Raw genomic sequence first — 20,311 nt, 5'->3', positions numbered from 1 at the left:
ATAATGTCAAATTTATTACCTTGTCATACTTGCCAACTTTACAAGTTTTGATGATAGACTCCCGCTTCCAGCTCCCGATTTCCCGTTTTTGCAGTTTCTTCAGTCGATCATCAAAAAGTTTCACTTTCTTCCCAATAGATGGCGCTCTTTTCTAGTCTACCAATATCACGGAAATGTCAAATTTATTACCTTGTCATACTTGCCAACTTTACAAGTTTTGACGATAGACTCCCGCTTCCAGCTCCCGATTTCCCGTTTTTGCAGTTTTTTCAGTCAATCATCAAAAAGTTTCACTTTCTTCCCAACAGATGGCGCTCCTTTCTAGTCTACCAATGTCACGGAAATAATGTCAAATTTATTACCTTGTCATACTTGCCAACTTTACAAGTTTTGGCGATAGACTCCCAGCTCCAGCTTCCGATTTCTCCTTTTTTACGATTTTCTCCCATTTTTGCAGTTTTTTCAGTCAATCATCAAAAAGTTTCACTTTCTTCTCAATAGATGGCGCTCTTTTCTAGTCTACCAATATCAGGGAAATAATGCCAAATTTATTACCTTGTCATACTTGCCAACTTTACAAGTTTTGGCGATAGACTCCCGCTTCCAGCTCCCGATTTCCCGTTTTTTTACGATTTTCTCACGTTTTTGCAGTTTTTTCAGTCAATCATCAAAAAGTTTCACTCTCTTCTCAATAGATGGCGCTCTTTTCTAGTTTACTGATATCAGGGAAATAATGTCAGATTAATTGCCTTGTCGTACTTGCTAACTCTACAGTTTTTGACGGGAGACTCCCATTTTTTGCCCCCATCTCCCGATTTTCCTTTTTGCACCATTTTTGCAGTTCTTTTCAGTCAATCATCAAAAAGTTTCACTTTCTTCTCAATAGATGGCGCCCTTTTCTAGTCCTCCACCAACGTCAAGCGAAAATAATTTTTCCAATCAATAACTCATTAAGTAAAAGTTTTTTTTTGGAAGCTTTCCACGTTGCATGTTCAACAAAGCACATACTTTGCCGAAAATGGCAGCAGATTTCAATCTTTTTGCATCTCGGAAATATTTCAATTATTTTGGAAGTTTGAAGTTATTTTAACATGAGCTACCCTATACCTACTTATTTTATATTTTATTTTCATCACATATTGATTTTTTTTTTAGGGTTTTAGTAATTAAACTTTTGTAGCTACTTTTTTGGTGATTGGGGAATGTACGAAACTTTAAGCAAACCCACTCCTTATTATTTAGTTTTTCCTTTGCAGTTAATTTTTCTTGCTGCTAGCAATTAGCTTACATCTGTGAAAAATCCCCATTTCACTTTAAATTTAGAATTCATGTTATTTAAGAGTGCAATTTAATAATTCTGTTGTGAAGATATGTCGCTGGTGAATCAACTATGTACCTCTAGTGGAATCTCCGGACTTTTTTCTTCAAAAGCTGGCAAATATGTTGAAATTAAATGTTGTGGAAACCGAAAAAATTGTTATAACTTGCCAACTGTGCTGTTTGAATCGGTAGATTCCCGTTTTTCAGCACTTTTTTTCATTATCAATCTTTCAAAACATTTTACTTTCTTCACAATAGATGGCACCAATATGGAGTAGAACTCCATATAGTTTAAAAAATATGAACTGAAACCAATTTTCCTCCCCAGGGATAGGAATTTAACAGCTACTCCAAAATAGATCTGTAGCTACGCCAACTTGCAGCAAAACAACATTTATAGGCAATAACGTCACCATACTTTTTCTTTGAAAACATGGCAAAGTCCGAGTTTATTGGTGTCAAATTCAGTGTACCGAAGCAATTGGCTTGCTTAAGAATTTTACTTTTAATATTTTTTTTCCAATTAATAGCTTGTTTAATAAAAATTTATTTTTGGAAACTTTTCCACATTGCGTGTTCAACAAAGCACGTGCCTTGCCGAAAATTGCAGCCGATTTCAATCCTTTTGCATCTTGAAAATATTTCAATTATTTTTAATGTTTGAAGTTATTTTAACGTGTGCTACGCTACATCTACTTATTTTATATTTCATTTTCATTATATATTGATTTTTTTTTTCTTTTTGATTTTAATAATTTAATTTTTGTAGCTACTTTTTTGGTAGAAACTGGGAAATGTACAACACTTAAAGCAATTTCATTCATTAATTGGTTTTTCCTTTGCATTATTTTGACATATATGCTACCATGCCTACTTAATTTATATTTTATTTTGATAATTTATTTGTATTTTTATGCTTGATTTTAATTATTAGTTTTTTGGTAGAGATTGGGGTATAAACTAAATTTTAAGCTCTCTTCGTTATTTGATTTTTTATTTGCAGTCATTTGTATATTTTTCTTACTGCTACCAATTGCTTATATCTCAGCAATCGATATTTCCTATTAACTTTTTATTGCCTCTGAAATTTCTGTATGGATTCTCTCGTTTCGTTATTTTTTTGTTTATTTATGCCTTCATTTCGGTGGCGTATAATAGTGTATCGTAGATGTGTGTCTCAGTGCAGTAGTGTCCAACCTACGGCCATGTAAAGTCTGAAGCTATTCGATGTGGCCTGCTATGTTTAACGTAATGAATCGAAAACCATTTTCTGTAACGTTCCAAAACGATCGATCCTCTATTGATTGGATGCCTCACTTGCCAAATCGATTTTAACTCCTTAAAACAAAATGTCGAGAATAGCTATGAAGAAGACGGTGTTATCCACCGAAGGGTCAGAAATGTACCGAAAACTTTAATACAGTTGGCTCTCTGTTTAACGACACTCTATTTAACGACTTTCTCTATTTAACGACGGCTTTTCACAGTCCCAGATGGCCCACTGTAGTGTTAAAAGCATTCTATTTAAGGACGCTTTCTACTTTAGGACGATTTTTTGTGGTTCCTTGAAAGTCGTTAAACAGAGAGCCAACTGTATAAATTAACATGCTAAGCATAAATAAAGCTGTGTTGCCAGATGGTGAAATCCAGATTTCCCCAATTCCCTTCCAACTTTCCCCCAAAAAGCGATGTTTTCTGTCGAAATTCCCCAAATTCAAAAATTATTTTTCCACTAATATTTTCATAAAATGAATCGACTTCCTCTGATATTTTTGTCTCTTGAAAATTTATTTTCTCCCCAAATAGCCAAATTTTCTTATAAAATTCCCCAACTTTTTTTCCTTCCCATTTCTGCTTTTTTTTTTTTTGTCTTTATTTTTATCTTTTTTTATCTTTACTAATAATAAAGCTGAAAGTCTCTCTCTCCGGATCTCTCTCTCTCTCTGTCATTATCTCTGTGACGTTCATAGCACCAAGACCGTTCGACCGATTTTCATGAAATTTGGCAAAGAATCAGTTTGAAGCATGGGGGTGTGCACTTCTAAGTGATTTTTCACAAATTCGGTTTTGTTCTCTTTCTCTTCCAATTTTAAGAACATTTTTCCCAGCAAAATTATCATAAGATGGACGACTAAATGACCAAGTTATCATAATGTGGAACTATAACGTGGGCAAGCCAATCGGCGAGAAGTTCATCGTGCATTATTTGTAAACATACAGGGGAACCGAAACACCTTTTGATTTTCTACTACGGGCAAAGCCATGTGGGTGTCACTAGTCATAAATACCAGCGCCTGACTGAGAGATAAGAAATAACCAAATGTTTTTTTTTCTACTTGCATTTACTACTCTGCCTCTGTATGTGCATTTAAACTATGATTTTTGAATATATTTATCCAAGAACCTTCTTCATCACACTTATTTTTGCCTGTTTCACTTATCAACTAATAACTCACGCAAAACTATTGACGCAAATTCCGTAGCATACTATTCCACTTAATACGAAATGCTAACTCCATAAAGTTGAGCAAAGCTAAACCAACGCTGTTTGATACAAACAATGTAACTACCAGATTTCAAGACGCAAATTTGGTTAATTTTTTTTCTCCCGAGGTTTTTTTCCCCAGGTTTTCCCCAAGAAAAAAAAATTTCCCCAAAGAATTCCCCTCAAAACCCATTTCCCCGAAATGGGGAAAATTCCCCCAATCTGGCAACACTGAAATAAAGCACTGTTCAGGGGTGATTGTGTTTCGGTATTTTACCGAATTTCCGGTATTTTCGGACATATTTCCGGTATTTTTATGACCGAAAGTACCGGAATTATGTTTTTTTTGTTGTGCTTTTATCTCCCTACCTCCGCAATTTTTTAAAAATTATATAATACTCATCAAATATACCTGCAAGAGCCTTAAGATGGACACCTATCCCTTAAGATGGACAAATGTCAAGATAATTTTGTATAACACCAACTCGTAACTTTGTGATCCGTTAAAAAGTGAATCAAGTGTACACACACTATTTTGACTCAGAACTATTTAATACTATGGCAAAGGTGCACTTATGTAATAGGGGCCAAAGACTAACCCCCCCCCCCCCGGTCTCGCTTTGAAACTTTCAGGTATTTTTTGATGAGCTCACAATCACCCCTGACTGTTAAAGCAGAAATGAGGATTCTTTTTGAAAGTTTAGTTAATCGATTTGACAACTGAGGCATCCAATTAATGGTGACAACGGTTCTTGGTTCGGAAATATTCTCTCCTTTTTCACATTTTTCCATGCTATCTAGGAAAAATAAGTGCATTTGACTTTTGTATGGGTCTGGTCTTCAATATTCATCTTAATGTGAGATGCCAGGCGAAAAAGGTTGGACACCACTGTCTTTGTTGCTATGAATTTAAAAAAAACGAGCACATGACTACCTTTTACACCAATTTAATGTCATTTCCCCCATTATTGGTGATTTTAATGTGATTCAATAGTTAACTCTCTAAATATCACCGACAGTGGCCAAATTGAAACCAGATTTAAAAAAAAAAAATCCGCAAAATTTGTCGCCAAGTTGGCGACCAAAAGCCTGGCGATATATCGCCAAGCGTCCGCCAAAATATAACACCACTTGAGTTTGCATCGATATTAAAAATGATTTCCCACCAAAAAGGTGTTAAAAGACCCCCTTAGGAACATCTGAATGCAACCAAAAGGGGGAGGTGCGCAACTAGAACCCAACAGGAGTCTAAATATCAAATTTCAACTTTCTAGTACGCACTGTTCTTGAGTTATGTGACGGACATCACGAGAAAACTCGTTGTAATTAACTCGGGAATCGTCGAAATGTATGCTTCGGGCGTCTATAATTTCTTAGGCACCTATCCATGTGTGGTCGGGTCGAAAAAAAAAACACTCGACATTAAAGGGAAGTATTGTGTTTGCGAAAAAAATTTCACTCAAAAATCGACCTTCGTTTCCATTTTTCTCACCCCCCAATGAATGTTGAGTTTTATTTTCCACTCGACCACACGTGGATATATGCTAGTGATTTCCGGATATCCGTATCCGCGGATATCCGAGGAAAAATAAAGATCTGTATCCGTATCCGTTACTTTTTTGACGGATCTTAAACGGATCTTTTCTATTCTAAAAAATTTTAAATATTAGAATAAAAGACTCTTAAATTTCGTTTAAATTAGGTTTTATTCCCTATTTAAATTATAAGGTATCATTTCAGAAGCCAACCGCCATATGCGTTATTATTATTTTTTTTTTTTTTAATTTTTAGTTTAATATTAGTTTTTGTTATTGATGTGGGGTTTCTGTTTTTCTTCATTTTGGTTTTTCCCGGCATCCTTCAAAAAAAGTGAAACTAAATACTCTATTTGCTGTTTATAAAAGTGTTCCCGGCTCCGTTATTTCGTCGGTCGGAGTCATCTGGGTGGAATGGGTCAGCGCTGCATTTATGCTGAAATAAAATGCGAAAAATTATTTCTAGCCTATCTAGTAGCAGCTTTACATTCTTGCTCCTGTATCCTACACTACCAAGCAAGATAGAAATAATTTTTCACATTCTGTTTAAGCATTCAAGCATCGCTGACCCATTCCTTCCAGCTCTCCCTCAATTTTTACGGCAATTTCTTTAAAGAGTAAATTATAGTCATGACTACATTTTCGTCGTAGATGACATTTTTTGAAGAAACTGCCATTATTCTGACGGGAATACCTTCCGTAATAAAATTTACATTTGGATAGTTGAATTGGGCAAAAACATTTTGAGATCCGTATCCGTATCCGCGGATCTTGACACTAATGATCCGGATCCGGATCCGCGGATCTACTTTTTTACCGATCCGGCACATCACTAATATATGCCTAGGAACCTATAGACACCCGAAATATCCATTTCGACGACCCCCGAGTTAATTACAACGAGTTTTCTCGTGATGTACGTATGTATGTGCGTATGTGTGTCACATAACTCAAGAAAGGAATGTCCTAGAAAGTTTAAATTTGGTACGTAGACTTCCTATTGGGGTCTCGTTGTGCACCTCCCCTTTTGGTTGCATTCAGATGTTCCTAAGGGGGTCTTATGCACCTTTCTGGGGTAAAATCAGTGCTAATTTCAATGCAAACTCAAGTGCTGTTATAATTTGGCAAACACTTTGCAATAAACCGCCAAGCTTTTGGTCGCCAGCTTGGCGACAAACTTGGCGTTTTTTTTTTTTTTAATTTAGTTTCAATTTGGCCATATTTAGAGAGTTAACCGTCGAATCACATCAAAACTGCCAATATTGGGAAAACTTATCTGCATAAAACGCTTTCTTTGCTTCGGTTCGCGACAGACTCGGGGAGAAAACATTTAAAGTGTTTCTTTGCTCTCTCCGAGGCGATATTATCATTAAATTGGAGTCAAAGGAAGTCATGCGATGCACACATCGGCTTGTCGTAAGAGAAAGTGAAAAAGAGTCGGTATTTTTCGAGATGACAGGACTCTTTTGTTCCTTTGCAGGCAACAGAATCTTCGAGAACCACAACGCGGTGGAAAAGGCCGTGAACAGCGGCCAATGCCTGTACAAAATTTCTAGTTATACAAGTTTTCCAATGCACGACTTCTACAGGTGAGTAATATCCAAGACTATTGTGACTATTTTAGAGTGTTTTAATTTTAGCTTTGTTCATATTACAGGGTTCGTGTACAGGTCATCGAAATCCTGGAAAGTCATGGGGGAAAAAAATAAACAAATTTCAGAGCTGGAAAAGTCACGGAAAAATGACTTGGGCAGTAAGAAAGTAACCTTAGCTGAGAAAGAGCATTAGGAATTCCTGCGTGTAAAAGCTATTAATTCCAGAAAATTGAATGATCTTAAAATCAAATCTGAGTTTTGGAATCCCGTTGCATTCGCTTCTGCAGGGGTCGAAGTGGTCCTATATATTCTATATTTTCAAAAAAAGCATCAAAATCGTCCTATATTTCCTATATCCCTGTTTTTTTATCCAATTTATTTCTTTAAAACAACAGTAAATAAACTATCTGACTTCGGATTTTTCGTCGAAAGTACGTGTGCAAACGAATTTCAAGTTAAAAAACGCAACTGACTAAATCTTGCAACAATTTGCAACTTTCTCTCATTGGCTACAGCAATATGATGTCACTGTAGTGGGTGGAGTTTCGAGAACGAATCCTGAAGTCAGTATTAGAATTTTGTGTTTGGCAACAGCCATTTGTTTTGTTTTCCAGCGTGGTTTTCGTTTTCGCTGGTATATTTTTGTGTTCAGTGCATTTTCTGATCAAAATGTTCTAATATTCTTTTTGTAATCTTTTCTTTTTGTGAAATTTTATAGCACAAAATATCTGTATATTTGTACTACAAAGCATTGGTTATTTCCCGTTAGTTCTCAACACAAAGACGGTTTTTATTTATTAATATAAACTATATTTGTGTCACTTCTGTCCCTGCAAAACTTGTGAGTTGCTGCATTATCTATCAATAGATTTCACTTTGTTCACTTTTTTTTTTTTTTTGCCTATAAAGTACACTGTTTTTTCAAAAATTATTCTTTCAATTACAGGAAAGTTGTTTCCGGCATAAGTTATAATTTTATTTGAGGGTTTTTTTTTTAAACAAAATCATTGATAAGAATAACTAAATAACATATATATGTATGTATATATATATATATATATATATATATATATATATATATATATATATATATATATATATATATATATATAATTTCTTTTATCATTGCGAAACTATTCATATAATGTGTCCTATATTTGTCCTATATTTCTTGTGGAAAATGTCCTATATGCGACAAGTCGATCACTTCTACCCCTGCTTCTGTCACAGCCGTCCACCTTCTTTTGTAATTTGATTTCACTGCTGGGACATCACTCATTTTCAATTCATCAATATTTTCAGCTCTCCTTATATCTTATGTTCTATAGTAGTGGATTTGCGTGTTCTTGATTTTACCACACCCACTCAAAAAGTTTCATTCAATTGCAGGGTTGCCAACTGCTCCGAATTTTGCGGAGTTACTCCGCAAAAATAGCGAAACTCCGCGGCTCCGCAAAGAAGTTATTTTGCTCCAAAGTTTTCTAGCTGAAATTTTGCTATTTTATCATGCAAACATGTAAATATGGGAAATGAAAGATGCTTGTACTCAAAGATTGAAATAGTGTTTAAAGCTGTTTTATTAATTTAAAACTAATTATTTTTTTACTCGTGCTTAAAATGATTTATTAAAGCTGTGAAACAGTTTAGACAAGTGGTTTTAGTTATTTTTATTGATTTTTATACAAAATACCGAACTGCTCCGCAAAATTTTCAATTGCTCCTCAAAAATCACCACAGATGCTCCTCAATTTGTTTCTCTAAGGTTGGCAACCCTGCAATTGCTTCCAAGTTCGTTTCAACCACCCGTAAAAAAAATTAGCATTATTAAACTTAGCAGAGTTTATCTTTATCAGGCTTTAGAAAGTAAAGACTTCAGTCAGGTGACAAAACTTAGAAATAGGGGGGAAATTTGGATATCCAGTGCTTTCAAGCTTAAAATTTGCCATTTTATCATAACAAACATGGAAAGATAGGAAATTAAAGATGCTTATACTCAAAGATTGGAATAGTGTTTAAAGCTGTTTTATTAATTCAAAAATAGTTACTTTTATGCTATTGCTTAAAATGATTATTAAAGCTCTAAAACAATTCTAGATAAGTGGTTTTAGTTATTTTTATTGATTTTTATACAAAATATCAAAACTGCTCTTCAAAGTTTTTAATTGCTTCTCAAAATCAGCACAGATGCTCCTCAACTTGTCCCTCCAAGGTTAGCAACCCTGCACAGGAGAGAATTGTGACAATAAATTAGCGGAAATGTTCAAGTTAAATATATATATATATATATATATATATATATATATATATATATATATATATATATATATATATATATATATATTCCTTGTAATGTTGGCACATTGTTGGTGGTAATGTTGGTGTATGTGTGTGTACACATTTACGTACATGCATGCTGCAAACTATTTATAGGAAATGAAAAAAAGGCTCCTGTTTAAAAATCCCACAACTTACGAAAAAAGAAGAAAAAAAAACTGACAAAAATTTGATTTTCCAATTTATAACACCTTGCTCAAAATGAATGGCTGAATTATAATTTTACCAGTTTAGATAATGTTTAGTGTTTTCAAAGAATCACTGGCAGTCAGAAAACAGAAAATGTTTCTAATAGTAAAAGTTTGGCACACATTTCTAAGAAGTAAAAATAATATGCAGCAGAATCTAAATTAGCCGAGGTTTCTGTTTACGGAGCCGATAATCAAGTTCATGTTGAACAAAATAAATTTAATAAAATGGGCGATTCTCGAAAAAATGTCCAGTGTGTGACACTAAGTTTTTTTATTTTATTGAAGTAATTATTAATTAAATATGGGATTAACTGTTATGCTTTGATAGTATATCAAGGGGTTACAAGACCTTTTGAACATTTTTTTTTAAATTTAAGTAAATTTTATATTTCTTTGAAACCATAACATGCATGCTTATTTCGTAATCAATCATTTATTTTCAAAATTTAAAAATATTGCCTACTTTTTTTTAAAAATTCGAAAAATTGAGGAAAATTTCATTTTTTGGAAATCCCTAAGACTTTTATTTTTGCCCTAATTTAAAAAAAATTTTTTCGCTAAACGATCACTATAATCATCTCTAAAAATCTGTGCATTCATTTGCTTATGAGTTTATTAGAAAATTTTCTGTGATTAATTATGTAAAAATCAGTTTTTTTTTCTATATTTTGTTTTTAAAGGTTTAACATGCTCTAAACATTTGAGTCATTCATAAAATGCTTATCCAATGCACAGTTTTGTCAAATCTGTTATCCCAATTGCAAAAAGTATTACTTTAAAGCTGTATCTTTAATAGAAAAAGAATCCTTAGGGATTCTAATGACATGAAAACACAAAAAAAAACCATCATCGAGAAAAAGCAATTTAAAGTTTTTGTTTTGCATAAGAACACATAGCGTCACATAGTGGCCTAAAACCACTCATGACTATTTAAATATTTGAACTAAAGCAATGAAACTTTTTCCCCTGTGTTCAGATTAGTTTTTAGTTTTGAAATAAGCAGTAAAAATTTTTTTGATCCTTTCATCATTTTTGAGGTACTTAACCCCTTAAGGCATGTATTGTTCCCGAACAGCAGTATTTTTTGAAGATTTTCGTTAGCTGGAAAAAATTAAAAACTTGGCGTTACGCATTTTTTCGAGAATCGCCCAAATGATGAATTTTCAATTTGAAAATAAAGATATTTTCTAGAAACTTGCAATTTTTTAAATGCATCTTTCAATATTGAACTTAACATTGTAAACGATTCAATTGACGTTATTTTTCCTGTTTTAGTGTTTTAACTATAAGACATTACTTTTTGTATCTTTATTTTCATCTTTGAAAAATATTGCATTGTGTTTTTAATTAACACATTTTAAAAGTTTGCGATCCTGTCAAGTTTTACATAAATCAGATAATCAAAATTCTGCAGTAAACAGCAAATATTTTTTAATGCTTAGCACTGTGAGAAAATATAACTATTCATCTGCATTTTAATTCGTAAAATATTAATTTTTCCACATTTCTTTTCCATGGCTTTAAAATTTCTGGAAATTTATGACCCAAAGACATAGCTGCCAGCTTGTACGATTTAGCCATACATTGTAAGATTTTCGGACACTTTGTACGATTGTACAATCTTCTGGCAGATTTGTACGATTTGTGCGAGAACTGTGCATGTCTTAATCAAATAACAGCATGCAGAATATTTTAATCTGTAAGAACTTTTTTAAAAAAATGTTGTTTTGAACAAGTTTTTGATAGACAATTTTCGAAAGCTGTGAAGTCAGCAACTTTTTTAAAGTTTAAGTTCAAAGAAATGAAAGTTTATTTACTTAGTTTAAATTTATTTATTTATTTATTTGCTTATAAAAGTGCAGATCAAGTAAAAGTAAGGATTTGAAAATATTATAATACTTTAAATCTTAATGCTTTGCTTTATTATGGTCAAAAACGTATAGAAATATAGCCACCAAATACATTGTAAGATTTTTTAACACGGTTGGCAAGGTTTTGTACACTACGGTAAAAACCCTGGTTTTTACCGTCCTGTCCAAAACCCTTGTGTCCAAAACTGTCGAAAGTGTCCAAAACTATATTTTTAGAAAAATTGTATTTTGTGAAAAACATTAAAAACAGAATAAAATGTATCAAAGTAATGCTTTATATTGAACATTTATTCAACAAGAACATTCAACTTATTTGTGCAGCTGATTTAATCTAGTTACATAGAAGTTGAATAATTGATTACAATATCAATTTGTATGCATCAGTTTTTTTCTTATAAATTTATTTTATCATTATTATTATTATATTTTTAATAATAACCAAATTTCCCTATTTTTATGCATGTGTGCAAATGAAAGCAGGATTGGCAAGGTTTTTACCATCTTGTTTAAAACTCTTGGGTCTGAAAGAGTTCAAAACTATTATTTGAGAAACTATATTTTGTGAGAAAATATCAAAAATAGAACAAAATGTCAAAATTATTTTTTTTTTTTTTTGACTAATTAATATATTTATTCCACGTGAACAAACCAAAACCCAACCCTGTTTTTCAAGTTGGCATGTTGGCGGATGTGCAAAGAGCACTCGCTGTTGTCGTTTCTCTGTTTCGAGAGTGAACGTTTCTTTCTCTGTTCCCAGGTGTCGGACGTGCAACACAACCGACAGAAACGCCATTTGTGTAAATTGTATAAAGACTTGCCATGCTGGACATGATGTGGAATTTATCAGACACGATAGGTAAGCCCCCCCCCCCCTCTCTCTTTTCGCTTTCGAGACGATCGTTCTTCGTCTGAGGAACGAACAAGACTAGCCTACTTTCCCGTATACCCATACTACTTTCTAGTACCTGATCAATATTCTCAAAAATAGCTAAAATCGCAAATTTTTTCAAACAAATTTTTAAAATACTTTAAGCTGATTTCTAGGAATAAAATATTCCTCACTCACCTAAAAAAATTAGATGCGTAAAAATATTTTTAAAAAATAAATAAAAAAAAAAAGCAGCAACTTTTAAACAAAGCAGCTAATACACTTTTTTCCATTAAAAAAATCTTTAACAGCTTTCAAAATGAAAAAATAATAATTAAAATTAATAAGCTCATTAAAATAAATACATCATATCAAAAAAAAAAAATCGTTTCTTTTTCCCCTGTTGCCAAAAACAATTTTTTAAATGAATTAATGCACTTACCAAAAAAAATAAAAACAATAAAATGTCAACTTAAAGAAATAATTTTCATTGTCAAAAAAAAAATCGTCTCCGCATATCTTTATGTAGAAACATAAATGACTTCGAGTTTATTCGCCGAAAACTGAATACCTAAATTAAAACTCTAGCGTGAAAATTAAAACAAGTCATATCAACAATAATTATTTCACAGTTAAAACCATAGAAGAGTAGTCGGAGTCAATCTCATTTTCAGATAAAGGAGTCGGAGTCGAATATTTAAGAATCGGAGTCAGTCATTTGTCCTCCGTGTACAAATTTTTGCCAAAGCCACGAAGTCAGAGTCGAAGTCGGGGAGTCGGAGTCCGATGAATTGTCGGGCCCAGGAGTCGGAGTCAGAGTCAGGTGCCCCTCAATTCTCGGAGTCGAAGTCTGGAGTTTGGCGTCAACAGCTATTTCCAACAAAATTTGTTTGAAGTAAATCCGCCTTCAAGTACGGAATCTACATTGACTTTCAGTTTCCTCGTAGTCACTAATATTTAGGGATTTGAACTGTCCAAAATTGAACGGAAAATTGTTCAAATCAAAAAGATGTTTTATATACAAGTTTTTCATCAAAATCTTTTTCCTACAAAGTTTGTTTGAAGCAAATTCGCCTCACAGTTCGGAATTGCCTCGAATTTCCCCGTAGGCGCTAATTTATTTTTTTGAACTGTTCAAAATTGAACAAAAAATAGTTCAAATCAAAAAGTGAAATATGGGAATGAGGTGTCCTTGTTGAGATCTTTCGAACAAAAAAAAGTTTGTTCGAATCGGACTATTCATTCAAAAGTTATTAGGGGGGACAGACAGACATTTTTCCCCCGTCTCAATACCATTTTTTCCAATTTTTAATTTTTCGATATTTAATTATTTTATTTATTTTTGACTTTTTTTTTTTTTGTTTTTGTTTTTTGCAATATTTTTAAGATGCATTAAGCCTTCTTTCATGTTTTTTTTCTTCTTTTTCTGACTTTTACTGGGAAAGTAGGCTAAAAAGGCTGCCGTACGATGATGCACATGTCAAAGAAAATGTCGGACCCAAATCCAAAATGATTTATTAAGCTTTTTATATTTTCCCCTTTTTGCCTTGAATTTTATTTCCCGAGTGTCATTCTCAATTTGTTACGATATTTTTAAAAAAAAATCCACATTTTGTTTGTTTACTTTTTGATTATTTTTAGATGACATTTTTTGATTATTTTTAGATGACATTTTTATTCATTAAATTCATTGAAATGTGTACACTTTTTACAGGGCACTTAGAAGCTAATAAGTTTAGTTATTTGCTTATAAAAAGGACAGACTGATATTTATAATGAAGAAAATGTCTTTTCAGCTTTAGAAATTACATTGAATATTTATCTGAAATGGGGTTACACATTCCACGTGGTCACAGAAACTAGATCGAAATGATTAATTTGTGAAAAGTATTTTATTTTTATTAATTATAAAAATATATCAATAACACTTTAGTTTCTTGAGGCCTTTCTTGTGCAGAATATTCTTTCATAATGTGTTTAATTTATAATTTATTAGTCAATTATTTATTTAAAAAAAGGTAGATGTATAAAAAAATTGAATAATTTAAAATTATTTAGGCATCAATTATTCAGCGTTAAAAGAGGTCTTAACCTTAGCTAACATCTGATTGGCGGAGAGTGAGAAACGCATTTGCATAGGATGATTTCAGTGAACCAATCAGGTGTTGGCTGGAGATGTCTTTGTGATTTCCATTGATTGTCTTGAGTAACCATGTGCTCTAGTCTATTCTGTTCTGCAATGATCAGTTTGTTTTTTAGATACTTTATTGTTAAAGATATGTCACTTGGTGCATTTTCTATTTTTAGAGGGTTTTAATTTATTTTTTGCCAATTGCTTTAAACAGCTTTTCTATTGTCGTTGAGGCTAAACGAGTCGCCTAACCGAGTGACGTAACCCTGATGGAAAAGTATCGCGGAATTAAAATTGTTGCTCGAATTCAAAAGTAATAAGTGACTTTATTTTATTGTAAAATCAAAGTAACTTATCTGTTTTAAATCAGCAGAGTGTAGAACCTTTCTGTAAAAAGCTTTTATTCAACATAAAACACAGCTTGCTTCTTGCAAGATACAGCAACTGAACACATAGTGGAAAAGCAAAACATGTAGCTGAAAGCCAACGGTTGTCATTGCAATGACGTGTACAGCCGACAAACGGATGGGTCCATTGACATCATCCTATTTAAATTAGGTTTTAGCTCTTGACCTGTTGGCTACAGTTAATTAAGATACTGAATCCGTAATCTTTACTAATAATAAAGCTGAAAATCTCTCTGTCTGGATCTCTGTGACGCGCATAGCGCCTAGACCGTTTGGCCGATTTTCATGAAATTTGGCACAAAGTTAATTTACGGCATGGTGGTGTTCACCTTGAAGCGATTTTTTGAAAATTCGATTTTGTTCTTTTTCTATTCCAATTTTTAAAGATCATATTCTCGAGCAAAATTATCATAAGATGGATGAGTAAATTACAAAGTTATCACAACGTGGAGCCGTAACGTGGGCAAGCCGATTTGCGAGAAATTCACCAAACATTATTTGTAAATACTAGTCGACCCGTGCGGAATTCCGCACTATGCTTCGAATTGTTTCATAAGGCATTTCGCTTTTTAAAAATTTCAAAGGAAGAACATTATGAAGAAGAACCGAAAAAAAGTAGGCGCAGAAGAGAAGGCATGTAATTTAAAGGCATCAGTAACAAAACCTCGTTAAATACAACGCTGTGATAATTTTATCATCGCTCACCTTTTGGCCGTACATATTTTCAATGCAAACATAAATGTCATTAAAAGTGTGGCTGAGTATTGACTCGTGAAAAAGCAATATTTGTGCATGTGAAAAAACAGGTTGTGGCAAATTCAGTCCTGCCCATGTGAGCATCTGACAGGAAAAAAAAAAACATTAAAGAGATATTTTTTGGCACGGATTCGAATTGGCGCCATTCTGATTAACAGCCCGACACCCCAACAAACCTAGCCATTGCGCCTTCCTTTTCGAAAACTATTCATTGAAGGAATGCGTAGTAAAAAACAGCAAAATGCTTTTTTCCAAAAAAAAAAAAATAATAATAAGATCATGCTTTTTAAAATTATTCGTAAAGCATGGAATTTGATAAAAGAATGACGAAGATCTCACGTAGCGATTGAAATAAGCATTCTAGAGAAGTAATAATTTAGATTGAAAATACGTGTTTTTATCTTTGAATATTGAACTATTTCACATAGAAGATTGCTTTAACCGTTACGGCTTAAATGCCCGCACATGTTTCTCTTTTAATCGAACACTTAAAATTCAAAACCAAAACCAGTTGAACTGAGTCCGTTTTTTAAGTATAATTTTTCGAACGTAGACAAAATGTATTTTTTTTTTTCAGCAGAAAGCAGAGGAGTAGAAAATGATTTCTTGCTAATGAAGTTGATAATAATTTTAATGCTTTATATCGTATTTGCGCGAATAAAAAATTAAAGGTTTACTGGGTGAAACTCGTAGTTTTAATTTGGCGTAGTATTTTTTCATTTGTACAAAAGGTCGAACACTGCTATTAGAATCATCTACATTTCAGCATACAATGAAAATGTTTTTCTGCACAAAAAAGATTTCCTATAGTTAAATCTAATACTTTTTTATGCTTGCATTATGCTGAGTGATCTGGATGTAGTCAAAGCTTAAAAAAAAGGAAGAACACCCTTCGATTAACAGTCAACTTATCCGAATGATAACTGTAGCCTGCATAAAGGAGTCGAAACACCAAGTAGCATTCCCACTGCATTTATTTTATCACGTGTGTATGTTATGAGTACATGTATTGCGTAATACTAATATACATTTGATATTATGTCGGACAGCCCAAGCTTGCCCGAAGTTCAGATAGTTTATACCCGAACGCTCTACCGAAAAAAACTTATCAATTTAACCAAACAACTAATTCCAGTGCTTTTAAGCTTTATTAAAATATGAACGTACACACACACACAGGCTTTTTTTTTGCCGAAAGCGACGTAAAAAATTGGAAAACTGCATTAGAACTTTGCAAAAAAAAAAAAAAAATGCATAAGAACTACAGGCCGCATTAAGAATTTCAAACAGCAAGGTGCGTTTTCGAAAACTTGATTTTTCGACCGTAAGTCTATTTTTCGTCATTAGCCAGTCTGATAAGTTTTAAAATGAGAAGGGAATAATATATAAGATAAGATATTGAAGAGAAATGTTTTTATTTTTGAAAATTTTTACAATTCGTTACCGCAGGCTGCTTGAACCGTTATAACTTAGATGGCAGCACTTGTTCATCATTTAACAGCACGGTTAAAATACAAAATAAATTGAACTATGCTCTATTTTAAGCGTAGCTTTTCGAACGTAGTAAAACTGTGAAAAGCTTTTTTTTTTTTTTTTTGCAAAAAGAAGAAAAACTATATATTTTACCATTCAAATTGAGGTGGTAATTTTTTATTTGTACAAAGAGTAACTCATTAGAAGAATATATATTTCAATATACGATTTATTATTTTTTTCTGAACAAAAAATAATTCTATATTGTAGTCTGAAATCTTAAACCTGTTACTTATATTTTCGCTTACATTATGCTTTAATTTTCTTACCAGAGCCAAAGCTTAAAAAGAAAAACGTACAATTCCGAAGTAATTTAGCACAAAGTCACTTCAAGTTTTCATGTCAGCAAGGATCGTTTCCTTCTTACTTATTCTATTCCTCCATAGTTGTTATTCACTTAATTAAGGGTTCATGTAATTTTTTGCTGCAGATTGTCCGGACGTGGGCCCGAAAACGGATTCTCCTGGTTACGAAGAGAACGCTCTGCCGATCAAGCTACTCAGCTCTGTCGGTCATAGCGCAAATTAAATTTATAAGTTTGACCGAAAACCTCATTCTGGTTCTTTAAAACAGGTTTTTCGGCTAAAAGAAACAATTTTCAGACCTTGGGTCTATTTTTCGTCAGTAGCCAGCACCATAAGCTATAAAATAAGCCGTAAATCAAAGAAATCGATCAAGAATTGAGGGAAATTTGGCGTAGAAACCAAAAACAGGCTACAGAAATAATATATAAGGATACAGGCGAACCAAAAGACCTTTTCGTTTTCTACTACGAGCAATGCCGTGCAGGTACCACTAGTTTTAAATAACGAAATACTTTAATTTTATATCTATTATAATAGATATTAATTTATAATATATGTTTATTAATTAATATCTATTAAATATTAATAAATAATTATTAATATTTAATAGATATTATTATTTAATTATAAAAAATAAAAATAATATCTATTAAATAATATTATTAAAATTATTTTATTAAAAATTAATAATTTTAATAATATTATTAAATGCATATTATTACTATTTTTTATAATTAAACAATATATTTATATTTATTATTTATTAATAAAAAATAATTATATTATAAGTAAAAAATATATATTTATTAATAATTAATTATTAATATTTAATAGATATTATTATTATTTAATTATAAAAAATAATGATAATATCTAATAAATAATAATATTAAAATTATTTTATTAAAAATTAATAATTTTAATAATATTATTTAATACATATTATTATTATTTTTATAATTAAATAATATATTTATTATTTATTAATAAAAAAATAATTATATTATAATTAAAAAATATATATTTATTAATAATATATGTTTATTAATTAATATCCATTAAATATTAATAATTTATTATAAAAAATAATATCTATTAAATAATATTATTAAAAATTAATAATTTTAATAATATTATTTAATAGATATTATTATTATTATTTTTTATAATTAAATAATATATGTTTATTAATTAATATCTATTAAATAATATTAAAATTATTTTATTAAAAATTAATAATTTTAATTATATTATTTAATAGATATTATTATTATTTTTTATAATTAAATAATATATTTATATTTATTATTTATTAACAAAAAATAATTACATTATAATTAAAAAAAATGTATTTATTAATAATATATGTTTATTAATTAATATCTATTAAATATTAATAATTAATTATTAACATTTAATAAATATTATTATTATTTAATTATAAAAAATATTAACATCTATTAAATAATATTATTAAAATTATTTTATTAAAAATTAATAATTTTAATAATATTATTTAATAGATATTATTATTATTTTGTATAATTAAATAATATATTTATATTATTTATTAAATACATATTATTATTATTTTTTATAATTAAATAATATATTTATATTTATTATTTATTAATAAAAAATAATTATATTATAAGTAAAAAATATATATTTATTAATAATTAATTATTAATATTTAATAGATATTATTATTATTTAATTATAAAAAATAATGATAATATCTATTAAATAATATTATTAAAATTATTTTATTAAAAATTAATAATTTTAATAATATTATTTAATACATATTATTATTATTTTTTATAATTAAATAATATATTTATTATTTATTAATAAAAAAATAATTATATTATAATTAAAAATATATATTTATTAATAATATATGTTTATTAATTAATATCCATTAAATATTAATAATTAATTATAAAAAATAATAATATCTATTAAATAATATTATTAAAAATTAATAATTTTAATAATATTATTTAATAGATATTATTATTATTTTTTATGATTAAATTATATATGTTTATTAATTAATATCTATTAAATAATATTAAAATTATTTTATTAAAAATTAATAATTTTAATAATATTATTTAATAGATATTATTATTATTTTGTATAATTAAATAATATATTTATATTATTTATTAATGAAAAATAATTATAAGAAAAATATATTTATTAATAATATATTTATTGTTTATATCAACATGAAAGGACACTCTGTGTTTCAGGTTCTTCTGCGACTGTGGCGCAGGCACCCTGAGCAACCAGTGCCAACTCCAGGGGGAGCCCACCCAGGACACGGACACCCTGTACGACTCTGCGGCCCCCATGGAATCCCACACGCTCATGGTCAACTAGTCAGGACATCTAGTCAGTGCGCCCAGAGAACACTTTTATACACGCACCTCTTTTTATCACCAGCATTGTACATACTCACATATCAATCATGTCGATACAAATTGTATTTAAGAAAAAAAAAATGTAATTAACAAATTTTCCCAGTGAAGCCCCCCGTGTCCTCATTTCCCTTTCCATTCCGGGATTTTCCAACGACTGACGACTCTGATATTCATTCGTGTGCATACAGTAGAAGACCGTTATAACACACACCTTGGGATCAGAGCTTTTGCGTTATATAGACTATTTCACAAATTTTGAAACTGTTTGAGAATTATGCAAACCTTAATATTGTTCAATATCGTCAAATATCGTGCATAGAGATTCACTCGAGGGGATGGCACAGATTTGTTTTCCCAGGAAAAAACTTAAATACTAAGTACTAATAAATACTAATATATAATATATATAAAAATAATATATAATAATATATAATAAAAATAATAAATAATATATATAAAAATAATTATATATAATATATATAAAAACTTAAATACTAAGTACTTTAGTACTAATTTTCAATTTAAAAGCTTTGAATTGAGATGGAAAG

General features: G+C 30.5%; 1 protein-coding gene across 1 annotated transcript in view; it reads left to right on the top strand.

The window, feature by feature from the left end:
* LOC129233029 (F-box only protein 11-like) overlaps positions 1 to 19,857 on the top strand; it is a 95,708-nt gene extending 75,851 nt beyond the window's left edge. Inside the window, exons 18-20 of the mRNA XM_054867113.1 lie at positions 6,821 to 6,929; positions 12,089 to 12,187; positions 19,593 to 19,857. Of these exons, the coding sequence (XP_054723088.1) occupies positions 6,821 to 6,929; positions 12,089 to 12,187; positions 19,593 to 19,722 (338 nt within the window). The 3' untranslated portion in view covers positions 19,723 to 19,857. The remainder of the gene's footprint in view (positions 1 to 6,820; positions 6,930 to 12,088; positions 12,188 to 19,592) is intronic.
* The last annotated feature ends 454 nt before the right edge of the window (positions 19,858 to 20,311 follow it).

Source organism: Uloborus diversus, unplaced genomic scaffold, assembly GCF_026930045.1.
Source record: "Uloborus diversus isolate 005 unplaced genomic scaffold, Udiv.v.3.1 scaffold_15, whole genome shotgun sequence".
In the NCBI taxonomy this organism is placed as follows: Eukaryota; Metazoa; Arthropoda; class Arachnida; order Araneae; family Uloboridae; genus Uloborus; species Uloborus diversus.
The sequence above is the reverse complement of the archived record's forward strand: the minus strand, read 5'-3'. Positions and strand labels throughout refer to the sequence as shown.